We start from the raw sequence: 24,587 nt of genomic DNA, 5'->3' as shown, positions 1-24,587 counted from the left end.
AGATGTATCAGATGTATGAGATGTATTTGTTGTTTTTGGTTCCGTGATGGGTAAGTTATCGTTTAATATGGTCTGCCACTGCAGAGGGGCGTAGATAGTGAAATGTCCGTGCACGCGATTCATCATGTCGTAACACCCTCACTCACTCTCTTGCGAAAAAAGGAAAAACATCCATCCCAGCCCATCCATATATCCATCCGATAGTCATTCACATCGACAGATAATCTCAGTCATAGACTCACTTCTCACCTCTGTAGCCTAACGCACAAGAGCAGGGGGGTATCTGTGTCATCGCAAACACACGCCGTCTTGCCTCTCTCCTTTCTCCCGGTCAGGTCAACCTAAACTCAACGCGTGGTCCATCTGATCGACAGACATCAGACACCTTACGCTCACCTTCTTCCTGGGCCTATCCTCATTATTGCCATCCGCTTCGCATGGTCGCTTTATCATAGATACGAGCCGACATAATGGCTCCTCCTCCTCATCTACCTCCGCGGCCATCTTCATCTTCGTTCAGCAACGGACCGGCATTCTCAGCACCTTCCGGCCCAAGGGTCCCACCCACCGGACCAAAAGCTCTGAGAGTCAAGCAATCCCCGTCTGGACCTGCTGAAGGGTTGAATCCGAGGCATGACAAGATTTCATTCGCATTCCCCCAATCTCAATCTTCAGTGATGTCGCAAAATGGTGTGTCCAGCTCAGATGCTATCGCTGGACCTTCCCGTGCCAGACTCAATAGTCTGGAAATCAAACCATCCATCTCATCTTCACCGATCAATGGGATATCTACTCCCCGTACAAATGGGATAGGCGAATCAAGTAGATACACTTCTTCTCCCACCTCTGGCATCAACTCACCTAAACCGCCCTTCCTTATCAATATCCCTTCTGGGCTTGCACCTAATCGGAAACCGTCTTCCACACCCAGTCTGAGCCAATTTCCTTCATCGACCAGTATAGCAAGCTCATCTAGTAATAATATATCCGAATTACCTAAACGACCGCCGACATCACCCAAGAAACGACATAACAAGTCACTTGCAGGTGGACAACATATTTCAGAAGAGGATAATAGTTATAGAGCCAACTTTTTACCTACAGATGAACATTCCAGAGCTAAAGTATCGATATCATTTGGAGGTGTGGGTGTGAACAATGGGATGATCAAGAGACCTAGACCACCTCATATGGATTTTGAAAAATCAAGTCCGGCTGGTACACCCCCTCCCCCTCCCCCTCCCCCTCCGCCGCCTCCAGATGGTAGACCTCCTACACCACCGTTACCTCCTGGATCAGGACCACCTTCCCCTCCACCTTTACTAGAAGAAGTAGAAGAAGGAAAGGAGGATTTCAGACCACCAACACCTCCTCCAGATGACTATCAATTGCCTCCTCCACCACCGTCACCTCCCACACAGGCACCTCCACCACCACCCTCTGCACCTCGTTCATTCTTTTCTTCCCCTTCTTCTCGTATACACTCTTCTTCCTCCGTACCACCACCTCCCCCGCCTCCTTCAAGTAATGATCGACCACCTTCACCACCACCCGTAGAACCTTCTTCCCCTCCTCCACCTCCTCCACCTGCTCCGCCATCACCTGGACCAATGTCCTCGAATGCACCCCCTTCCTTCCACTTCAGAGATCTGTCGATACGACCTAAATCGCCTTCTGGGGAAGCTGGAGCTGAAAGTGACGATGAAGATGTGAATATGGAGCCTGAAGAATCTGCTCAAATCGCACCACCACCCCCGAGAACTCCCACACCCCCCTATGTTCCGCCTCCATACATTCCTCCAGCCTGCGTTAAACCCAGACCTGGGATCGGTAGTTTCCTCAATGTCAAAGGAAAAGAACGGTACGATGGGGTTGAGAATGGTCAGGCTGTGGAAGTGTTCGATCCTAGAGCGAAAATATCAAGAGAACAGCTCAACAAGGGTAGGGGAACTAGGAAATGCCGCACTGCTTTCTACGAGGTGGATTATGAGGTGAGCTGAGCTGACATTGATTCCAGTATATGATCAGATGAGCTGACATCATGTCATTTTCAGTGGGATGATTATTCCACAGGACCAAAACCACCACCACCACCTGCAGCGGTTCTAATCACTGGTCTTAGTCCTCTGACGACCACCGATCAGATCAGTAAATTCCTTCGACCTCATGGTAGGATAAAGGATATAGATGCTAAGATGGACACTAAATCGGGTATGCAGCTCGGTATATGCTGGGTCAAATTCGACGGACCACCTCATGGAAGAACGGGCACAGCTCATGATGTAGCTTGTCAGGTGGTTAGGATCTGCGATGGACAGAGGATCAGCTTGAATACTGATGAGAAGATAAAAGTGGTCTTAGACGGAAGAGGGCTTAGAACTCAACAAGCAATAAAAGATGAAATGGCTAGAAGGTATCCTCCCAAACCCAAAATCGTACCTAAACCTGCTATACCTGTATCAACACCTTCGCTCATCCCTCCCACAGCAGCAGGGACGAGTACACCTTCTTCGGCAGGCGCGCAAACTCCTCGCGCCGATTCGTCTATCTCTAGAATTATTCCTTCTATCCCCAAACCTCTCACTGGATCGCTCCCTTCCAGACCTTACATCCGACCGCCACCAACTCAACCCGCCAATTTTCAGAATAGCTTACCGTCCCGACCAGGTTCACTCCCTTCTCGACCACTACCACCACCTCACTCTACAATGTTACCTTCTCGGCCCCTCGGACTACCCGCTCGACCAGAGACAGTCCAGCACCTCGCATCGTCCTTTACCGCAGCTCCGTTCTCCCGTCATACCACCTCAGCGGACTACGACCGGTCCAAGAGATATGATCAGTCAGACTCTTACACGCCAAGTACAAGGCGAGCTCCTTCAAGATCGAGATCGAGGACCCCGTATTCGGATTATTCTTCAGATTTCACTTCGGACAGTGAAGATGATCATGCTAGACCTGCGTATAGATCTCGTGACAGGTCGCCTTATGGTCGAAGGAGAGTGAATGGAAGGGGTGCACCTCAACCGACGAAAGAAGATGAAAAGGCTATGGAGAGGATGAAAGAGGATTTGCTGAAGAATGGTATGGCTCATGTATTTATCGATTCGAAGGCTCTTCCCCCTGAGCGAGAATATGAGAATCTCCTAAAAGATCATTTCAAAGCTTTCAAACCTTCTCAGGTGAGTCGACCTCATGAAATAGGATTGTTGATTAATTGACTGTGCTTTATACCTTCATCAGATACTGTATAATCACAGTGGATGGTACATACTCTTCTCAGATAATACCGCGGCTTATCGTGCTCAACGAGTCCTCGATACTACCGCCATAGGAGGACATCGTTTGACTCTAGTCGTCAAAGCTCCTCCTACAGCCAACAAGAAAGCTGAAGACGAGAGACCTGCAGTGACGGCTGTCGGTGAGGCAAATGTGGAGAAAGGTACTTGGAAATACTTGACTATCACCAAGAAAAACCGACCTGCTCCGACTGCTACGCCGACCGGACCTAAAGCGGATAGACTTAAAGAGGTTCAGAAGATCAGGTCGAGGATGATCGAGTCGGACGAAAGTAGTGATGAAGAAGAGGATATACCGTTGATAAAACCTAGGAAGAGGGTACCTTCTTTCTCATCCGCTTCTTCTCTCTCAGATGATGAGCTGCTTGCTTCTCGCAAACCTGCTAAATCGGCAGTCGAGAAGGATGAGATGGCCATGGATATAGATGAGGATTCTATATCACCTGCACCTCCTCTCCCTGCTGATAAAGGTTCGATTGGTGAGATGAAAAAGGAGAAGACTGAAGAAGAAGAAACACCCATTGCGAAGGGGAAGAAACGACCTGCCAAAGCTAAAATCACGAAGAAGAGCAAAAAAGCAAGACTCGATTCACCAGTCACCACCATCGACGAACCCATCGTCGAGATCCTTCCTCCACCAGAACCTGAAGTGGCGGAAATTACCCTTGATCAAGAACCTTCCGCTGGAGGGGAAGGGGAAGTCAAAGTAGCTAAGAAAACTGGTGGGAAGAAGAAAGGACCCAAATCTGACTTTGAGAAATTCATTGGATCTTCCATTGTCGACGAGGAAGATGCCTATTGGCTTGGTCGAGCTTTGGCAGCTGCCAAGGAGGGTGTGGAACCTACATTCGCAGATGATGCCAAGGCAGAGGAAGAAGTATTGCTAGATACTGCTCATCCATTGCATCATACCTCTGGATCATGGCGCGCAGAGGGACACAAGAAGGTCGCACCCGCCTCAAAATCAACTTATCTACCACAGCGTAACAAAGCTACTACTGCCGCTGCTGAGGATTCATCGTCATCCTTGGCTGGAGCTGGAATCACGACGGGTAGAACAGCAAGATTGGCAGGTAGAGATCAGAATAGACAAACTCAATCATCTTCCATCAATGTGACCGACTCGGAACTATTCGCTTTCAACCAATTGCGTATACGTAAGAAACAACTTCGTTTCGCCCGGTCTGCGATAGAGGGATATGGTCTGTATGCGATGGAGATGATCCATCAAGGGGAGATGGTCTGCGAATACGTTGGGGAACTTTGTCGAGCGGCGATTGCAGATGTAAGGGAACAAAAGTATCTGAAACAAGGGATAGGATCGAGTTATCTGTTTAGGATTGATAATGATGTGGTTTGTGATGCGACTTTCAGAGGCAGTGTCAGGTGAGTTGATAAGTCTTCTTCTATATCTATCTCCATTGTTTCTTGCTGTGCTGATGGGATGATTGTAGTCGACTCATTAATCATTCATGTGATCCTTCGGCCAATGCCAAGATCATCAAAGTCAATGGACAGTCCAAGGTGGGTTGGGGTCGATTCAGCTACATCGGCTGTAAATGTGTCAAATAGCTGATATTCCAATTTTGGTATCTTGTAGATTGTCATTTACGCTGAAAGGACCTTGTATCCAGGAGAAGAGGTGAGTTATACCAGTTTCAATGCACAAACAGTAGACCTTGAATCGCTGACATTCTAAACCTTTGCGTTTGTTTAGATCCTATACGATTATAAATTCCCCTTGGAATCTGATCCTGCGTTGAGGGTACCTTGCTTATGTGGTGCCGCAACCTGTCGAGGATGGTTGAATTAACTGTATAAGTCGCAATTACATAGATTTGAGTCTCCCTCTTACATAAAGCATCGTACAAATCATTTTCAATTTACATTTATATGTTCAATTTTTCTTTCATGGTCATATCTTCATATCTTGCATGCATCTCCCTCATCACGTTGTAGCACAATACTCTTCTTGACCATGTGAGCATGGTAAGATACATTAGATCGGGTTTATAGTCCGAAACCTTTTTGCTTTATCTGATATGACACCGTCTAATTTGGATCCGTTCTATTGGTCAGAGTCGGGAGGATTCGCAGGTATCCTCAAGTCAATTAGCCAATAACGCAACTGTTAAAGTGTGTGGTATTTGAATTTTGAATCAGGGGCTGGAGGGTTGAGGAGGAGTAATGCGAGTTGGGTGGGTTTACTTATCAGATAAACGGAGGGTGTGGTCCTTACTAAAGGGATTACTCGAGTAGTTTACGAGTACCCTGAATGGGTAAAACATCCTCTGCTCGGCTGCGAGTACTCTTTAGATTCCTTTTTTCACACCTCTTTCTTTGTCATGTCGGCCGATTCCTCACTCATCTACACCACACCTCACAGCGTAGCATAGCGCCATAGTCGCATGCGAGACGGTGAGTCAACTCATTCAAGATCCATGGATCCATGCATCATCTCTGTCAACCACATCATTTCATACATTACATTCGATCGACCTCCTTCTTATCGGCCGATCAATCAGAGAACCAAGAGCGCTGCACTCACCAATCACAAAGGGACCAGGCGCTATCTGATTAGACAAGAGACGAGAGACAAATTTTGCCATCGTGGAGCACTCTAGTAAAAGTACAGTAATCGAAGTTAGCGTAATCTACGACCAACCTACCTTACTCGTACGCAGAAAAGAAAACCAAGCGTTCTTGACCCGAATCAGATCACTGGTGCATTCTATTGGATTGGACACTACTGCTGTAGCTGCAAGTCGACTTTTGAATTACTCATTCATTCGTTTAAATCATATCTCTACACTCTGTCCTTTCACTCCTTCATCATACTGCGAAAAAGTGGTTCACTCGCTATCCCCATCATATGCTCACCTCATCTAATTCAACTATAACAAGGGTACGACAGACCAACGAGGCAGACAGTCTGGGAAATGTCAGTCGCCATCCCTCAACCCAGACCGACACCCACCTCTTCCTCATCAACCTCTTCATTCGCCACTCGTCCTACAATGTTACCTAGACAATCCACTCAAAATGCAAAAGTCCAACCTCGGCCTGCAACATCAACCGGTCAACGACCAATGATACCTAAACCATCTTCTTCTTCTTCTTCTTCTTCTAGACCGCCTATAAACCCTTCGGGTTCATCATCTGCCAAGATCCCTCTTCCTTCAAAAGCAAACACTTCATCTGCACCATCTCCGTCCCCATCATCGGCTCGTCCAGCATTACCTTCCCGTACATCTTCGACGGCATCCACACCTACTTCCACTTCCACCTCAACGGCAGCGGTAGCGCCGCTCTTGGTCGCGGGGAAAGATACCTCCTCTTCGGCCGGAAAGATATTTGCTAAGCCGAGTAAAGAATGGGTGTTACCTGAACGTGCAAAACCAGGTAGGAAAGTCAGTGTGGAGGAACCTGATAATGTGAGTCATCGATCCTGCGGTCATTCATTCCAAAACAAAATATTATGTTGCATCACTTCTGCTTGATAAGTCGTCCTCGCCGTCGTAATCTGTTATCAAGACTGATTTTTTCTCTATGTCATAGAAACGCCAATCCCAAAATCGACTTTCTCAAAGAGCTCATCGTGCCAGACGGACAGATTATATCCAAACGCTGGAAGAGCGACTACGACAATACGAAGCGAATGAGATCCATTCCAATGTTCGATTACAAGAGGTCGCCAGAGCTTTGAAGGCTGATAACGAAAGATTGAAGAATGAACTGAACAAGATACAAAACAAGATGATAGAGTATAATAATGAGAGGAGTGTCTGGGACATGGAGAAGAAATCATTAGGTGTATTGGTTAATCAATTGAAAGTTGAGATTGAATCTTTGAAGAATAGCAAATCGATGGGAATGAGTAATCCTCCAACAACTACAACTACGATTGTTAGAATGGAATTAGATCAAAACACGATAGATTCTTTGGTCCCTGGACCGAGTCCAGTCATACAGCGAAGACAATCGTTGTCTCAGACTCAGCGGAACTCTTACAGCAATCAGCCGATTTCATTACCCACAACGTCGTCAACGTCGACCTCGAATGGTCAGAAGAGAGATTTGGTAGATTGTCCAATATGTCCTAATCCAGATCCTGATTGTCCATGTCAACAAGGTTCATCTTCTACTTCAACCACCGTACGAAAAGATGTTACGTTAGTTCAACCTTCTACATGTGGATTATGTCATTCTACCGAAGAATGTTTATGTAGAGTCGTAGTAGATCAAGAAGATATCAAACCTATCATCCCTCTTTCACCCAATACCATCTCGTCACCTACCAAATCGTTCAAATCGATAGATGATGGATGTGGATTATGTGCAGGAGGAGGATTCTGCGCTTGTAGAGCTGCGTCAGATACGCCAAGTAACCATTCGGGCTCATCGGGTATAACGAAAGCTATTTCAATAGCCAATTCCAACTCTTCTTCATCCCCTGCTACTAACGTCGTACGAGCGACTAGTTCGGCATCTGCCATTCCATTGAGATTGAAATCGAAATCTACGATCTCTACCAATACCAAATCATCCATATGGACGTTGAACAACGTAACGACGACGACAACAACTTCACCGAAGAAGGAAGCTGTATGTACGGGTGATCCGGACAATTGTGATGCATGTAGGAACGATTCGTTTGGTGAGTGCGACCTACTTCCAACTCATCTCTATGAAGTTTAGGATAACCCTTGACTGATTCTCAAATTGTACTGATAGGTCGAGAGTTCTGTCAACACCTATTCGAAGATGCTCACCCAGATGCTACCGAGGGTTTGGAAGGTGTTACGAGTGAGAAAAAGGGCTGCGGGAACTGTTCGGGTCCTAATGGATGTATGTCCATCAAATCTTTACTTTCACCTGCTTCCAACGAAGAACCACGAGCAGTACCAGGACCTGGACCATCCACGAAGAAATTACCTTCACCTCCGACAGTAGTATATGAGGAAGACCCAGACCCGAAGATACTCGCACCTCTTCAAATGGCATGTTGTGGTAATCCGGAATTGTGCGGAGGGAATCATGGACACAGTTCGGGATGTACTGGTGAGATCGTACTTGGTGGACTCGACTCGATACATGAAGATGATGAGGACCGATCAGGTGGATTGGACAAATCCAATGGATCAAATGGATCAAATGGATCCAATGGACCTATGGTCCATGTACATATTGAGAACGGACATGAACATGGACATGAGACGCTGAGGCCTGATCAAGCTTGGAAACAATTGAAGGTGAGTAGATAACTTCACTTGATAAATCTTTAAATGCCCTCAACTAACCCCCAGTTCGTTCTTCATTTTTAGGCACATCCCAATGCCAAATTTGCATCTCTCGCACTATTAGCAGATGTAGTAGCTAGACGAACCAATGTCTTGGGTGGTTTCAACAACAACGACACACCTTCACCTTCACCAATGCCACCTTCTCCCGTATCCATCAATGCCAAACCTACAAGTTCGACCTCAGCCTCAGCTTCAGCTTCGTTGAGCCATGATCACATTCATAATAACAAGAAGAGAGGATTTGATATTGAGACTTCTGCTGTGCGAGAGGCATTGAAGTATCTTGATAAAGCTACGCCTGTAGGTTCACCTGCACCTGAAGAAGGAGAGGAGAGACGGGGGAAGAGAAGGAGGGTTTAGATATGCAGAACTATTTACGATATTCGTGTTGGTGAATATAATCAAGTAAAATAATTATCAAGTTGATGTAGGACTTTTTTTGTACATTAACGAAAAAGGGAAGTATTTGGGTGTACTTCGTATAGTATATAGAGGAAATGGGCGATACCTTTCATGTATACAGATGAATATGCATTTAGTTGAAATGTATGAAAATGTCCAATTCATTATACAGTCTAGCTGTGTTTGTCCAACTATTCACCAGACGGAATTAACCCTTTACAAGCATAATTTTTTTTTCAATCATTCATATCAATGGGTGATGCTGCTGAATATACCTCGACTCAATGAGGCAACCCAATTCCACATTCTTAGCCAACATCCAATTAATTCTCTAGCTGACGGTTTTCCTAAAGAGAAGATGCCTCATGATAATTTGACAAAGCTAGATGACCCGCAACCCATGAGACATCAGCAATCATTTTCAATGAACATCAGCACTGTACACGTGATGTGAATATTGCACTCACGTAGCATCAATCTGTTTGATCTGAGGTAACGCCAAGATTATTTTCCGTCTATAACCAGCCATATCGTTCAATTGACATGGATTACCTTCTAGATAAACGGTCTCGAGGTTTGGGAGGGGTCGAAGTTGGTTATCTAGCGATTGTAGATTTGGGATCTTGTTGTAACTGGCCTATTTTCCATGATCACAAGTAACAGAGAAAAGATTAGGTATAATACTTGCGGAACGGAATATCTTGTTTTCGTTTGTCGACTCACCCAAAATTCTTCCAATTCACTGAGATGCGAAATACCTTCAATCTCCTCGATCATATTATTACCTATATCAAGGGTTTTCAATTTGGTCTGAAACGAAAACATTGGATTAATAATCAGTTGAACCGAACAAAGTGATTTTCCAAAGTCCCATCCCACTCACATTCTTCTCTAACCCTTCAATCTTGGTTAAACCATTATGTGATAGATACAGTTCTTCCAAATTCACCAAAGCGTCCAGGTTCTCCATTTTGGTTATCCTATTTGACTGGAGCGATAAGATTCGCAGTGAAGAGAAAGTTGAGAGGTTCTATGGGTAATCAAACAGTCAAAATAGTCAGTCAGAACAAGATATTCTTCTCCCTCATATCGATTTTCAGACTACTATATCTTGAGATTAGTCTGGTCTACACTCCTTGAATCTTCCTCTTCCCTTCCCTCATACAGAGAGTCCTCCTCTCAAGTAGATATTCGACTCACCTCCAAAGCCCTGATCTTATTTTTACCCAACCACAATTCCTCCAATTTCCTCAAATTATCCAGATTCTCAATGGACCTTATCCTATTCCCACCCAATTCTATCGATGTAATTGTATCCTGACACCAATCTAATTCGCCAGGCTCAATGTGAGATATTTTGTTTTGTACGAGGTATAGGACGTTGAGTTTGGTCAATGATGGTAAGGAAGGGGGGTGTCGGAGATCGTTGAATGATAGATCTAGTGACCTAGAAAGTGGCAGGGGATTAGCTAATGAGCCGCACGAGCTGCCTGTGTGTATGATATGGACTGAAGATGACAGCAGCATAGACCGCACTAAGCTGGTATAGTGGCCACCGCTCTGGAGGACACCGCTCTGGAGGAAAGATGGAATAGAGATTGGTACAGCGACAAATGATCTCTGAGACTCACGTCAAATTGTCACATCCCTTCAGCTCCTCATCCTCAACTCTACTTCCTAATCTATTGTCGTACAAATCCAATTCCTCCAATCCGGACAAACCCTCAAATACACCAGGCGGTAAAGGCGATGTAATTTCGTTTTGTCTGAGACACAACCTCTTGAGATACTTTGAGAATCTGGGGATGTTCAGTGGGGGTAGAGAAGTAGATTTGAGTCGGAGATGTTGTAATTGCAGATCCTACTCGTGATCATTCGCAGTGTCAGCTTAACCAAGAAATGAATAAATCCGGCATTTAGCATCCGAACCAGGGAAGTGAGGGTCGTGAGGGTGGAATTACCTCTGTGTCCTCCGGATAATCTTTCAAGAAATCAGCATCATCCCCTATGTCCTTGGCTTCGCCAGGCATACGCGGTGGCTCTTCATTGTCTTCAGGCTCGGAGTCGGAGGCTGGAAGGTGGACTACCTCGGTTGGACCCAGTCTCGCTCGGGGTTTGTTGGTTGATGATGATCCGTCTGTAACATAAGCAGCCTGGGTTTGATTCTCTCCAAGAGGGACTTGTGGGTTGGATGCTGAGTCTGACATGGTGTCTGAGTATCACTTTAGTACTTGTAATTGTATATGGTTGCAACATCAGGCAAAGGTGGGATGGAATAAGCTAGTCTTAAGATTCGAGATGGCCCAAGCTAACTTGCTTTCCGATGGAAAGTACTGGGCAAGGGGAGGGAGGGATTAGCGGGATCAAATATGGGATCAAACCCAGACTGCCGAGTGACTCTGACGCGAGTGAGTGAGTGAGTGAAATGCCGGCGAATCGAATTGCCACCACCCCATCATAACTCTATATGGGTTACCCACTAAGGACGCCGTACATATCTGATCGAACTCGACCTATCTGTTATACGAGTACTTGTAGACATTGAACCGATCACTGATCGACCATCACTTCATCACGACAACGCTAGAAATACCACTGTTTAGGTCATAGTCAAAAAATCTAGCTGGAGCTATATGGTGGAGTAAAAGAATGAGCGAGCACGATATGATACCGTGCAACGAATACCCTCCCTCGACGGACGAGGAGTGGGAGGAAGCTCTGAAATGGTGAGTATCCATCCACTCTCTTGGAGGAGGTCCGTTTGACTGACCAGGTCCATAGCTACGCAAGGGACCGTGAAAGGGGGGAACCAGCGGAAACCAAAATAGTCCAGGATACTTCACAGCAGCGATGGGCAGTCTCTTCTCTATCTGCCGGTCAAGATATGACGGTTGCCTCCAAACCACCTTTGGTCCACCATGGCGATTCGGATGACTCGTTCAATGCTGATATAGGAATACCTTTTCATCGGCCGGACAATATACCTGGTCCGTTCAAGCACATTGAAACCGTCTTAGAAGCACCAGTGGATATACAGCAATACGATGATAAGAAACTATCAGATATCACTGAGAAGGAACAATCAGCACAGATACATCCTATCCCAATAGCATTTGATACTTCTCGAACGGGACCTGGGAAAAGGGACGAAAGTGATTTTCAGAATGATGATACCAGATCAGCTGAAATGGAAAGGAGACGGATGAAAGAGTTTTATCACAGAGAAGGTTGGCTACCTGGTCCGCTACCGAGTAGAGCGACTCGGCTGAAGAGGCGAAGGGCTATCAGAAGGTTAGGCTTGATAGGAGAGGAAGAAGATGGTAGGAAAGCTGTACTGTCGAAATATGCTGAGATGGCAGAACTCGTGAGTCACTGACCACCCCTTGGTTGTATGTGAGAAACGCTGTAAATGACCTCTCGGCCGTCATAACTCAGGTGTTCGATGTTCCTCAATCTTCAGTGGCGGTCATACACGATGAGAAGGAGTTTGTCTATTTTTCTGATGTGAGTTGCATCGTTCGGGCCAAGCCTCATCTTCCGCTGACCTACATATCGGTCGTCTAGCCACACAAACCACCTGCTTCCGGCACAATGCCTCAAACGATATGCAGTCATGTCATAGATATCCACGATGGAAACTGCTGGACGGTAGCCGATTGTACAACAGATTGGAGGACCATCAATAACCCTTTGTATGCAGATAAGCAATACAAGGTAAGTCTTCATCTGGAGCTGCTGCATGGTCTCGGTTCTAAAATGTCTGCGATCGCTGATAAATGAGTCTGCAGTTCATGGCTGCTGCTCCGCTACGATATCACGGTAAAGATGGATCACTGGTGGACTTTGGTACTTTGAACATATATGATACTCAACCTAGATATTCGTTCACTCAGAGAGAACGTTCGCTGTTGTTAAAATTAGCGAATATGCTGGTGTATCAGTTGGCAACTCAGGTGAGCTCCTTTTCTTCCATGTATCCGGAAGACCTGACCTCTGATCAATTCGGTGGTCGGGTAGCAATCAGAGTATATGGCGAAACGTTCCAGCGCGATGTACGAAGCCTCTATATCATTCCTTACCAGATCGATTATACCCGAACCTTCAGAAGAGCGACGGCGGCGATCTTCTGCTTCTACCAAATCAAGATCTATATCGCCTCCTCCTTCACCAAAGGCAAAGTTTCAACCTCCAAATGCAGACGAGAATACACAAGTAGCCAGCAAAACCGGACCGCGGGATAGTAGGGATGCTAGAAGGCAAGCGTTCAAATCTGATCAAGGTATTTTCAACGATGCCGCTGCTACTTTGAGGGTGCTCCTAAAAGCCGATGCAGTAGTTGTGGTCAGTCTAGATGATTACCATCTGTTCATCAAGAAACAAGAAAATGCAGGACCTCTGCACACCAAGAGAGGCAAAGATAGGATCAAGACCAAAGAGAAAATAATCAATGATTACCTGAAAGGAGAACCTTGGCCCTCCGATATTGAGCCTGTGATCAATTACGTCGGTCGACCTCATCGAGCGGAAGTATTGGGACTTTCAGCAGACACGGGGACCAATTTCCATCTTGATACGACAGGAGTGGAATCTGTTCTAGCTGAATTCTTGAAAGTGTATTTATCAACTCGACAATTCTGGTGGGATAGGGAAGAAAATGCTAATCCACTGTCGATGAGGATAATGGACTTGATGCCTACTGAAGCTCAGACGGCTCTATCAACGACATTCATGGGTCACGATGGACACATCAAATTTGTTACGTTTGCAACGTGGAACGAACCTCCTTCCTCATTGGTCGACTCGAGCATAGTGTCATTGCCATTCGTCTGGATTTTAGGTGGATGTCTCATGGCTGCACTCGCCATGAAAAAGATCAGAGCCCTAGAGCAAAGTCAGATATCATACTCGAATCTACAAGCACAGTGAGTACACATTGCCATCTTCCATCTGACTAGAATGCTCATGCGTTGTCGCCCTTTTGCAGCGAGTTGCGAACCCCACTTCATCAGATATTAGCAATCACGCAGCTCCTCAGATCATCCATGACGGACCTTGCTGAAACACCTCAATCACCCTCATCGCTAACCTCGACTGAGCAAGTGCGAGATCTCTTGCCATTCTTAGACGCGATTGATACTTCCGGAAGAACCTTGCACGGGATCGTTGATAACATCTTATCCTTCTTAGATCTGAAGGGCAAAGAAGCCTCACATTCATTAGGTGATACAGGTCTTATCACGACTCCCTCCGGTGCGCAAACGTCCCTCGAAGTTCTGTTCGAGGAGATAATACAGGACACGATAGAGGAAGATAGGAAATCAAGGAAAGCCAATGGCCAAGCACATTGTCATATTGAGACGATTTTCGAGATCATCCCTCCGATGTTAGGAGAACAGGTTTCTGAAGATGCTGGAGGTGCTTTGAGAAGGTATGTCACCTTATGCTCCATCTCAACGACTCTGCCCCAAGCTGAAAACGAACAAACTGCCCATACTGTTTAGAGCACTCGCCAAAATTTTGGCGAATGCATACAAATTTATCGAGACTGACGGTTGCGTCGAGATTTATGTCGATGATGTCGTGGACTTGCTGCCACCAGAAGGGTGTGAAGGTGTGAGTAGAAATTCATCTGCTATCGTGCAAATGCTGATTGTGATTGTTCTTCAGATCGCCCTCACCAAACCGATCAGTATCACCGTCAAAGACGATGGTCGCGGTATGGATCAAGCGTTTGTGAATGATAAACTTGGAGAGCCATGGGCGAAGGAAGACCCTTATGCTACGGGAAGTGGTGAGTTCTCGTTTTGACATAAAACCCCTCTCCGGCGTCGTTGTTTACTGATCAAGATGATGACGAGCAGGTCTCTCTGTGCATCTTGCATATCGAATAGTCGATTTGTTGGGAGGATGTATGGAGATCACTTCTGCACCTGGTGCTGGAACGACCGTCCAGATAGATGTCCCATTACCTCTTCGATCAGGGCCATTCCCTGACTCACCGTCTGAGCCAGGCTCACGAAGAGAATCGACTGCTAGTATACGTCAATTGAACTTACATCATAATGATATGGAGATTGGTCGGAAAGTGTGTCTGACAGGATGGGTGGGGCAGGGACCGAGGTTCGAGATGGTCGGTAGAGCCTTATACAGACAATATGTCAAGATCGGATGTGAGATGGTTCCAACTATAGGAGATGCGCAGCTTATCGTAGCGTACGGTGGCATCGAAGAGGATGTCAGTCAGGCCAAAGAATTGTTTGAGAAAGCTCGGACGAAAGATATAGTATTTTTTATTACCGAAGAACACTCTGCTCAAGGCAAAGTACTGGAAATGGAGAAACAGATGGATTTGAATATCAGAAGATTCAAAAGACCTACAAATCCATCAATTTTACGAGAAACACTGTTCCCCAATCATTCGGAAAGATTGAAGAAACTGTTTGATCAAGAGACCAATGGAGAAGTGAGAGTTGATTCTGGATCGATCAATACCCCTCACCTGATGTCTCCTGAAGGTGATGATGCGGGCCAACCATCTACATCTGCTGACAATCGAGGAACCAAGAGGAACGCGTCATCGCCTTTTCCAATGAGTTTGAGTAATTTTGGAAGTAATGGTTGGTCTTTCCCCACAAATGATAATACTCAACCATCGATCGGGCCAGAATCAGTTTCGGATAATTGGAAGCCTTCAAATATGGACACCGAAGAAGCTGTTGCGTCCCTTTCCTTAGGTGAATATTTCCCTAACATGTCACCTAAACAGACGTTTCGAGGGGAGGAAGATCCATCGAGGGATACCACGACTCCGGACGCTGAGGAGGAAAATGACGAAGAGGAAGAGAGTCATGCCACGCCGATGAACGAGAATACGAACGTCGATGTGGATAGAAAGTATTCGGTTGGCACTGAAAAGGGTTCCGAATCTGGTCAATCGGTCTCTACTTCGACTACGAATCATGGGCCTGACTCGATCAATTCGTTCTCGTTAACAAGAAACCATTCGATCGACTTGACATCTGGAAGCAAAGAGGATGGAAAGGTCAAAGTCATGGTAGTAGAGGATAACAAGATAAACAGGATGCTTTTGGTCAAACTGTTACAGAAACAAATCAATTTGGTATGTTATGCTTATCCTTTTGGGATGATCGCTGATCAATGGGTTAATATGGGTGGATGGGATGTAGCCTATCGAGATTCTTGAAGCTGAAGATGGGCAAGAAGCTGTTGATCTGTTCAAGAAGGTCACCGGTCCGTTGATAGGTGAGTGATCGTGGTCGACCTGTCAAGGCCTCCTGACTCAGAAAGAGTCTCTTATCATTATTTGTTGCTGATATGAGTGATGCCAATCTCTGATACAGTCCTGCTTGATATCAATATGTGAGCTTTCGCAATCATTACAGCTTTCCTTTCTATGGTGATTGATATACTGACGATAACTGTCATGTTATTTAGGCCAAAGAAAGACGGATATCAAACTTGCACAGAGATGCGATTGATAGAGGCAGATGATTCGCATAGAAAGAGATCACAGATAGTAGCCGTTACTGCTTTGGCTAGTGTTGATGAGAAGAAGAGAGGCTTAGTCGAGTGAGTACTCTACTCCATCTCATACACATACAAGGAACGGGAAAATAGACTTTGAAAAGAAGAGGTTAAGCGGAATACTGATGCATACATATTTACGATAGATGCGACATGGATGATTGGTATTCGAAACCATGTGGGAAATCCGTTATTGCTCGGATAATCAATAAAGCCTATCAAAGGTTGTTTGCATGATCTATAATCTGAATTCAATCAAAGTAGTCAAGTAGATGAAACCTACATGATCGCATCGTCTGTGTTTCCTTCTTTTTGGTCATTACAATATTTTTTCCCTTTAGTCATTCATAGAGCACATTTGATAGTCATTTCATTTTGGTTGTAAACTACGTCTTATGTTCTTTACTAGGTAGATCGTTTAGGTTCATTGGGTTTATTGTCCATGGTTGTATCAACGGGTTTCTTTCTCATGCGGAAACGAGTATTTAGCATTTAGCATAACCTGTTTAGTAGCATATCTTATAATCGTATATGAAGCATTTGTAAGTCAGATGATCATAATCTTGCATTATCGTTTCATCCTGCTTAAATCCAATTCACGGTTTTCTAAGGAGCTTTGCAGCTGGACTGTGATATCCCCGTTGCATATCGTAATTAACTACATGATATTATAATGGTACATGTTGGTATGAGAAATGGGATGCCCTTTGACAGATGGAATAGGAAGAGTGTGTTGACGTCCAAATATCCTTTTGACTGTGACTGGAATTAAAGTAAGGTCTATCTTCCGCCTTAGCAGCTAGCTAGCCTCCTGAATACCGGAGAAAGGGTATGGATTTCAGCGATCACGATCGTGGACGACGATTAAAATTTTAAAACCTCCTCGTCCCTCCGAATCCACTTGTCCCGAAATCCGAAGACGTGTTTGGACGATTGGATAACTGATCGCCCCATACGATTTGATCTTTCTCTCCTGCTTCCTGATTTGGCAAAATTTGGCAGGGGGTCAGTATATATTCATACCATAGCTAATGAGTAGATTATGGATAAAGTCTCGAGGACGATGGTGGACATGATATGGATCTGAATAGAAGTCTAGAGAAATAACAACCCACGTTCAACCTCTCTTTCATCGTTTGACTACCTTCTCTCTGACGTATGATCTTATCCATCTCTCGTTTCAATTCGGGGGAGAGTTTCTATATGATATAGAGGTGTATAAGTACATGTCCTCGCTAACGAGCATATCATGATATCGTATCGCTCTCTCCGTTTGTGATTGAGATTAAAGATCGGATCGAAGTGATTCGAATCAAGTTAGGTGTAAAATTGATTGGTTGAATTGAGTGTAAAAGCTAGAATCATGACTAACGTTATAGAACTCTTCTTCTGTTGGTACAGTCGCTATTTTCCATATCAAACTTATCAGTGACTGGATGCATATAAACACCTTAGGTCACAACTCACCTCTCATCATCAATACACCACCTCCGATTACTGCACATCGAGAATGACATGACGATTAGGCAATCAGCTGCGGTCCTCCTACCGATACTCGTAAGGTGTTACAGATACATACTCGTACTCGATATGAACACCCATCTGATCATAGGATCCACAAAATGGTAGAAGTCAGCACAACTCGCTTGTACAAGTTAAGTTGATCAAGACGGAAAGACGATCGGGAATTTTGATGTATATCAGAAGGTGGATATGGATCTGACATACCTTAACCAAGCTCCTGCTGACATTTTTTTGGTAGTTCTGGTGATTTACTGTAGTGTTGCTCTAAATTAAATATGCTATGTTATATATCTGTTGATGTATGTGTACGATATGATTGACAGCTTAGTAGTAGTCAGTATCTTCGATTTCTAACTTTTGCTCATTCTCGAAGATCTCCAGTCGGGTGACTGTGATTGTGATTGTTATTTGACGAATACAATCCCGATGAAATCAAAATCAAATGCCAGGGAGAGGATGAATTGCCATATTGGGTAATAAGGGTGGGATTCCCACGTTAGCATTCGCTTAGTGCGTCATACTCGTACCGCATGCATATTCACCCACTCCCACACATCCTTCTCAATCTTGCTAGAACCATACTCGTATGCACCTATACAACGATAGTCATAGTAACAATACCAATAACAACAACAGTAGAGCAGTAGTATCACGATAAAGTAACACTTGCCCTTCGATATATCACGGACTAACTCACTCCCTAGTCTATCCAATCATCCCACATTGCACCGCTTTCATTCCCATTCTCATCCCCATCCCCATCCCCCTTCATCTCTGACTAAACTCTTACTCTTACTCCGTCCGCCTCCGAAATCCCGAACACTCGCTCCCTTCCTCTCTTGCATCAACATCAACTCAACTCGTTATCTCATCTGGACTCTTGTCACCGACATCGACACCCAAGGTTCCATCAATCAACCTTCATCACCAGGCTCAGTTGATCCCTTTGATATCATATCGTTCCTCGTCTAACATCCTTTGGAAACCTTTTGGACCCTTGGATCAACTCGACATACTATCCCATACAACTCTATCTCCTTGCTTCAATCCTTTATCCTCACATCAATTAACCCTCATCGCCAGTCATCAGCTGATCAATCTCACCATTCGCCCATCCTTGGAGGCTGACTATACATAATAACGGTGACGACATTGGATTCGGTATAAAAAACCGCTCATATACTGCCACAATCAATACTCCATCTAATTAATCCATCAATTCAAATAAGATCAAATCCCCAACATGCCACCTCAACCACCCGCTCCTCCCGTCTTCTACTCGTTCCCCAAAGTAGACGTCTTACAAGGTGAGTAGTGATTTGTGACTTGTTGACAATCTAATCTATAGCTGACCATCTCTTTCTTCCTTTCTATCTTAGACTCCCTCGCTAACTTCGTCGTCAAAGCTCAGAGAGACGCCGTAGAGAAAAGAGGGAAATTCACCATCGCCCTATCGAGAGGAAGTTTAGCTGCTAATTTAAAGGGATTGGTCGGTCAGGAGAATGTACAGTGGGATAAGTGGTGAGTCGGATTCTTCCTTATCTCCGAACTATCTTACTTTCCCTCCTACGATACGATAAAAACACCACCTGCAATGCAAGAGATGCTGACTATCGACCTCATATAGGGAAGTATTCTTCTGTGACGAAGCAGCCGTACCACTCGACTCTGAAGATTCAAATTACCATTCCAACATTCTCTCTTTCCTTTCCGACGCTCCCATACCCGCCGGACAAATTCACACCATCGATGCCAACCTGTTGGACGACCTGGAAGATTTAGCCGATCAATATGAGAAACAGCTAATTGATCATTTTGCCAAATCCAATGCTGCCAGATACCCAACTTTCGATCTGATGCTTCTGGGTATAGGACCTGATGGTGAGACTGCCTCTTTGTTCCCCGGGCATGAACTTTTGTCGGAGAGAGATGCCTGGGTGGCATATCTGGATGATGCACCAAGAGGTCCGAAGAGAAGGATCACCATGACGTGAGTTCCACTCTCTACTATCCTTACCGTAATTGAACCATATGACTGATTGAATCGATGTAAATTAGCCTCCCCGTACTCACACATTGCTATCGAGCGGTATTTGTCGTGTCCGGAAATGAAAAGGCAGAAATGTTACATGCTATACTTGATAGACCAGAGGAAGGATTACCTTGTTCAAGAGTCAGACCTGCGTAAGTCCGTTTTTCTTCGTGTTAAAACGTCATCTGGTAAGTTTTTGTTCGAGTGACTGATCTGAAATGGTTGTTGTAGTTCCCCCGGATTAGTATTCTTCTTTGCTGATTCTGAAGCTGCCGGACTTACCAACTACCCGCCCACGGCATTCAGATGGATCGATAATGAAAAGGAAGCCGAGGAAGCTGTAGCTGCTGCCAAGAGAAAGGCGGCTAGGAGAGCAGCTGAAGAGGGTGAGGAGTAAAGAGACCTGGATGTGTACGGAGATAGGATGATAAAGGAGAGATCATTGGCAATTGGCAGAAATTTAGTTGCCTAGTCTGAGGTTGTTCCTGTTGAAAAGTGAAGTAGAAGTTTAATTTGATATCATTTCGCGTGTCATATAATCGTCACATCACATGTCCATACCATTTGTTTCATTCCAAGATACAATCCGTCGAATTAATCTTTTGGGAAAACAGGTAGATCAGGTCACTCGATGAGATTCGATGTTTCGATAGGTTGGCCTCTTAAGTGTAGTAAATATCCTTACAATTCATGCAGAAAAACAAGTGAATCATTGACAAGTGCACGACTAGACGAGGTAGGGGTGATGAATGAAACGTTTCGCTTTGGTGTTCGGTGTATCTTGGTCTTGGTTTTGGTTGGTGTCTGCGGACTGCGAGTGAAATGGTTTCAAGTATGATGAGGTATATACCGACTGAATACTTATGACTGTATACATCAGGCCATGACAAACTGGCTGTGAGAGACTGACTCGACCAAGCAAAGCCAAGCTCAGCGAGCCGAGTCGAGCACGATCTCTTGGAACTATGATTAGCATCTCAGTCGAAATCGTCGAACAATAAGCTTAAAATACCCAACCATTCCTGCCTCGACTTTGTGCAGGAAGGAGTTTTTCCGATTCAGGCTCATCTGGTGGCTTTCCACACATCTGCGCAGTCCGAACTGTGGAATGTTTTGGTAACTTACTGTAAATCACCAAACAAAAGTGCCTGGTCGGGCAAGTGACCGCCCCCTTCCTTTCCTACCTTTCGGACATCTACGAGTTACCGTAAAAAATGGGAAGACATGACGAATTTCCTATATGACATGCAAAGGTTTTTTTTTTTTGTTTGGTACAAATTACGACGAGTATGAGCTAGGATGGACGATACTAGCAGAGTATGTAAGACTATATATAGTCGAGCATTTCATTTCAAAATGTCAAATCTCACACTTCGTGATTCCTTTAAAAACATACATATATAACGAGATAGACGCAGTAACCTGACTTGGTGGATTTGTACTTCTACGCAGTCAAGAGGAAAAGACAGTCACGATATACGATATACTGAAATTATCGTAGTTTGCTGTGTCAATGCTTTACGATGTATATATAGTATAGTATGGACATAGTGAATAAAGTAAGTCAAGTCGTCAACTCAATATCACTCCTATAGCTTTACTTGGAATCTAGCTCATTCCCATCTCATACTTTGTGAATCGTAGCTGGTCATCCTAGTGCACCTATCTAATCTAGAAACGTAACAATCCAAATGTCAATAATAACACTATCTCCAAATCGATATTACCGATACATCCTCTTCCTACTATTCCTTATAATCCTATTCTTCACTATCCCTTCACTGCACTCTCCTTCTTCCAGAACGATTTCTTCGGAAATACCAACTGACGTATGTGGATTAGAAGAATCCTCTGATTCTTGCACCGACGATTCTTCAACTACCGAATCCGAATTGGAATTGGAATTGGATGGAATCAAAATTGACCTTGGGAGTGTGGTTTCTAATATTCAAGAGTCAGTCGAGAGGAACGGGAAGAAGTATGATGAAGATTGGTATAGGAATGATTTAGGTTTTAAAATACGGTATGAGGATTTAGGACAATACCGATCGATCTTAAAAGGAATTTGGAAGAGGTATTTCTCGAACGATATTGAGGAGAATCACCGAGGGAATAAATTAGATGATATACTGAGATATACAAACTTCATACGATCACGTTCCGGTGTGGCTGGAAGACAAGAAAATGCGATTCCAAAAGATATATACACTACTTCGATGGAAGATCCGGATAAGTTACCTGACCAATTCGATAGTTGGACCAAGGAAAACAAAGATCATAATGTGAGATTCGTAGATGATAACGGAATTGATGATTGGTTGGAAGAGGCGTTATCACCGGCTAGTGGAGTAGGGAAGGAAATGAAGTGGTTGAAGGATGAAGGACGATGGGGTGTGGTGAGAAGTGATTTGTTTAGGTGAGCATTGAGAAATCGAAAGATCTTGCCCTCTCTCCCTGTTTGGTGGCTTCTTTAATTATTCCAATACTGAACGAGCAACCATTCTGACGTTTACTTGTTCCCACAGATACCTAGTCCTACTTCTCAACGGAGGGATATATACCGATACAGATACAGCTTGTATACGCCCAATCTCAGAGTGGGGTAAGAACCCTATTAAATATCAATCTGACAATCCCTTGATCGAAGCATTACCTCAACTCTTATCTTTATCTTCATCCTCGACCCATGAACGGTATCCTATCTCGGTAGAGGCGGACGATGCTCCGTCGCTGATAGTAGCGTTAGAGGTCGATTCACCAGCTTCAAATACCGATTGGAGATCCGAAACGTTCGTTAGAGGTATACAGATAGTCCAGTGGACCATAGCTTCAAAGAAAGGTCATCCGATATTGTTGGACGTGATAGGACATGCGTTGGAAAAAGTAAGGGAGTTGAGAGAAGCTGAGGAAAGAGGTTGGGAAGTGGATGATGAACAGGATATTGTAAGTGAAATGATATATATTTAGATCAAGAGAGCTGAAGTTGATGGTCAATTGATTGCGGAATAGTTGGAATGGTCCGGTCCAGGTGCATTGTAAGTGATCCATTTGTCAGAGGAAGTTTACATTGAAATTGTTGTCTGACTTGAATTGGATCACAGTACCGACGCAGTGTTTCGTTATCTCCTCATTCGATATGGATTTCATCCCAAAAGTGTATCAGGGTATGATAAACCCCTGAGAGTAGGTGATGTCTTGTGAGTCCAATTTTGCGAACTAAAAAAGGAACTGAACGAAAACATTGGTCGACTGCTCCCGCTGATCAAAGCGTGTTTGATAGAATTATGCCTGTGTATTCATTCAGAGCAGATGCTTCGGAGGGATATCAAGGTGATGAGAAAGTCGTTTGGCATGGGTAAGCTCATCGCTGTCTTTTCGCCAATCGATCGATCTTGGTATGAGCGCTGAAATCACTTGTTATGGGAATAGGTTCTTTGGAAGGTGGAAACCTACATAGAAGAATAGACGCATGTTGTATCTCACTTCGCTTGCTTAAAAAAGGTTGAACAGTTGTATTTCGGAGCTATACCGCCACTAAATTGGACCATGCACAGGGCATTTGGGTCAACATGACAAAGCTCAAGTCCTTCTCACGAAAGAGAACTAAAGTATCCGGCGGGATCAAGTTTGCCTCAGGAACAGTGTACTGTTATGGGATGTAGCTTCAAGCATGTTATCACCCCATCAGGACGACGAGGGAGGTGCTGGCTCTCGCTATGATCACCGACAAGATACTGATGTCTGTTAGACTAGGCCTAGGCCAGGGTCGTCTAGACTACCCCACTCGAATCTTAGGGGCAACGAGACACGTTGTCGTCTGACATCCCCCACTTTAGATCCCACCTGATCAGGAGAAAGCGTGTTGAGACACTGCTACACCATTAAGCTAATCGGAATAAGCTTACTCACAGCGAACTCATCCTCTCTCATCGCTCCTATTCACGTCTGACGCAACAGGGAATAGGGAGAATGGTCAAAGCTGAATTAAGGTTCCAAAGGAGATTGATTAGCATATAACGATAACCTGAAACAAACGAAAGACCATCACCATCAATAGCATACATCACACCATCACACATCAGTCCATCAATATCATCTGATCCCATATGTCGTACTCCAATATCTATAACCTCCTTTGGATCACAAAAAAGCTCTTGTTAATTTCACCAAAGGACGATACCCCCTTTTTTGCATCGATACCATCAAAACAATTTGTATCTTTACGAGATCTTCGGCTCTCTTAGCATCATCAACATCAACGCTTTCCTAGATCTAGATCTACTAAACAGAGGGCGACCCCTGCGCTTTTGACGGTAACGAAAATTTCCAAAATCTGAGCGGGTTGCTGGAGAGGGGATACGTGTATAAAAAGCAAAAGGCCCAACCGCCAATATGTCAGCTGAATTGAGGTGAGATCCTCAACCTACTCCTATACCTCTCATCTTCTGCTATCTTCATTTTGCGCCTCGCCATCGTCGATGG

At 44.6% G+C, this 24,587-nt stretch overlaps 7 protein-coding genes across 7 annotated transcripts; 5 read left to right on the top strand and 2 right to left on the bottom strand.

Annotated features, from left to right (window-relative positions):
• Positions 1–470: 470 nt before the first annotated feature.
• On the top strand, positions 471–5,112 carry I203_102115 (uncharacterized protein; the record flags this gene model as incomplete). Its single annotated transcript, XM_019146619.1, has 6 exons — positions 471–1,991; positions 2,055–3,182; positions 3,244–4,685; positions 4,754–4,823; positions 4,900–4,941; positions 5,017–5,112. The coding sequence occupies 6 exons, from the start codon at positions 471–473 to the stop codon at positions 5,110–5,112; spliced, it is 4,299 nt and encodes a 1,432-aa protein (XP_019004152.1).
• A 1,126-nt stretch (positions 5,113–6,238) lies between these two features.
• I203_102114 (uncharacterized protein) lies at positions 6,239–8,962 on the top strand (the record flags this gene model as incomplete). The annotated part of the gene is made up of 4 exons (XM_065517029.1): positions 6,239–6,733; positions 6,858–7,956; positions 8,034–8,551; positions 8,624–8,962. 4 exons carry the CDS (start codon positions 6,239–6,241, stop codon positions 8,960–8,962), a joined length of 2,451 nt encoding a protein of 816 aa, XP_065373847.1.
• Positions 8,963–9,467: 505 nt separating this feature from the next.
• Positions 9,468–11,211, bottom strand: I203_102113 (uncharacterized protein; the record flags this gene model as incomplete). Its single annotated transcript, XM_019146617.1, has 6 exons — positions 9,468–9,641; positions 9,728–9,814; positions 9,888–10,034; positions 10,205–10,451; positions 10,636–10,865; positions 10,966–11,211. The coding sequence occupies 6 exons, from the start codon at positions 11,209–11,211 to the stop codon at positions 9,468–9,470; spliced, it is 1,131 nt and encodes a 376-aa protein (XP_019004150.1).
• Positions 11,212–11,653: 442 nt separating this feature from the next.
• Positions 11,654–16,786, top strand: I203_102112 (uncharacterized protein; the record flags this gene model as incomplete). Its single annotated transcript, XM_065517028.1, has 14 exons — positions 11,654–11,730; positions 11,786–12,368; positions 12,440–12,508; positions 12,569–12,718; positions 12,793–12,957; positions 13,022–13,926; positions 13,989–14,432; positions 14,506–14,617; positions 14,672–14,795; positions 14,866–16,124; positions 16,192–16,267; positions 16,366–16,384; positions 16,460–16,594; positions 16,696–16,786. The coding sequence occupies 14 exons, from the start codon at positions 11,654–11,656 to the stop codon at positions 16,784–16,786; spliced, it is 4,209 nt and encodes a 1,402-aa protein (XP_065373846.1).
• A 635-nt stretch (positions 16,787–17,421) lies between these two features.
• Positions 17,422–18,300, bottom strand: I203_102111 (uncharacterized protein; the record flags this gene model as incomplete). The annotated part of the gene is made up of 6 exons (XM_019146615.1): positions 17,422–17,529; positions 17,665–17,748; positions 17,922–17,953; positions 18,017–18,046; positions 18,129–18,151; positions 18,278–18,300. 6 exons carry the CDS (start codon positions 18,298–18,300, stop codon positions 17,422–17,424), a joined length of 300 nt encoding a protein of 99 aa, XP_019004148.1.
• A 1,016-nt stretch (positions 18,301–19,316) lies between these two features.
• I203_102110 (6-phosphogluconolactonase) lies at positions 19,317–20,502 on the top strand (the record flags this gene model as incomplete). Its single annotated transcript, XM_019146614.1, has 5 exons — positions 19,317–19,380; positions 19,453–19,594; positions 19,701–20,063; positions 20,132–20,257; positions 20,337–20,502. 5 exons carry the CDS (start codon positions 19,317–19,319, stop codon positions 20,500–20,502), a joined length of 861 nt encoding a protein of 286 aa, XP_019004147.1.
• A 1,294-nt stretch (positions 20,503–21,796) lies between these two features.
• Positions 21,797–23,562, top strand: I203_102109 (uncharacterized protein; the record flags this gene model as incomplete). Its single annotated transcript, XM_019146613.1, has 6 exons — positions 21,797–22,521; positions 22,631–23,048; positions 23,115–23,140; positions 23,207–23,302; positions 23,386–23,460; positions 23,535–23,562. The coding sequence occupies 6 exons, from the start codon at positions 21,797–21,799 to the stop codon at positions 23,560–23,562; spliced, it is 1,368 nt and encodes a 455-aa protein (XP_019004146.1).
• Between the last annotated feature and the right edge of the window lie 1,025 nt (positions 23,563–24,587).

The sequence above is a fragment of the Kwoniella mangroviensis genome (genome assembly GCF_000507465.2).
Source record: "Kwoniella mangroviensis CBS 8507 chromosome 1 map unlocalized Ctg01, whole genome shotgun sequence".
Classification (NCBI taxonomy): Eukaryota; Fungi; Basidiomycota; class Tremellomycetes; order Tremellales; family Cryptococcaceae; genus Kwoniella; species Kwoniella mangrovensis.
Note: the sequence above shows the minus strand (reverse complement) of the source record. Positions and strands in the feature narration are given on the sequence as shown.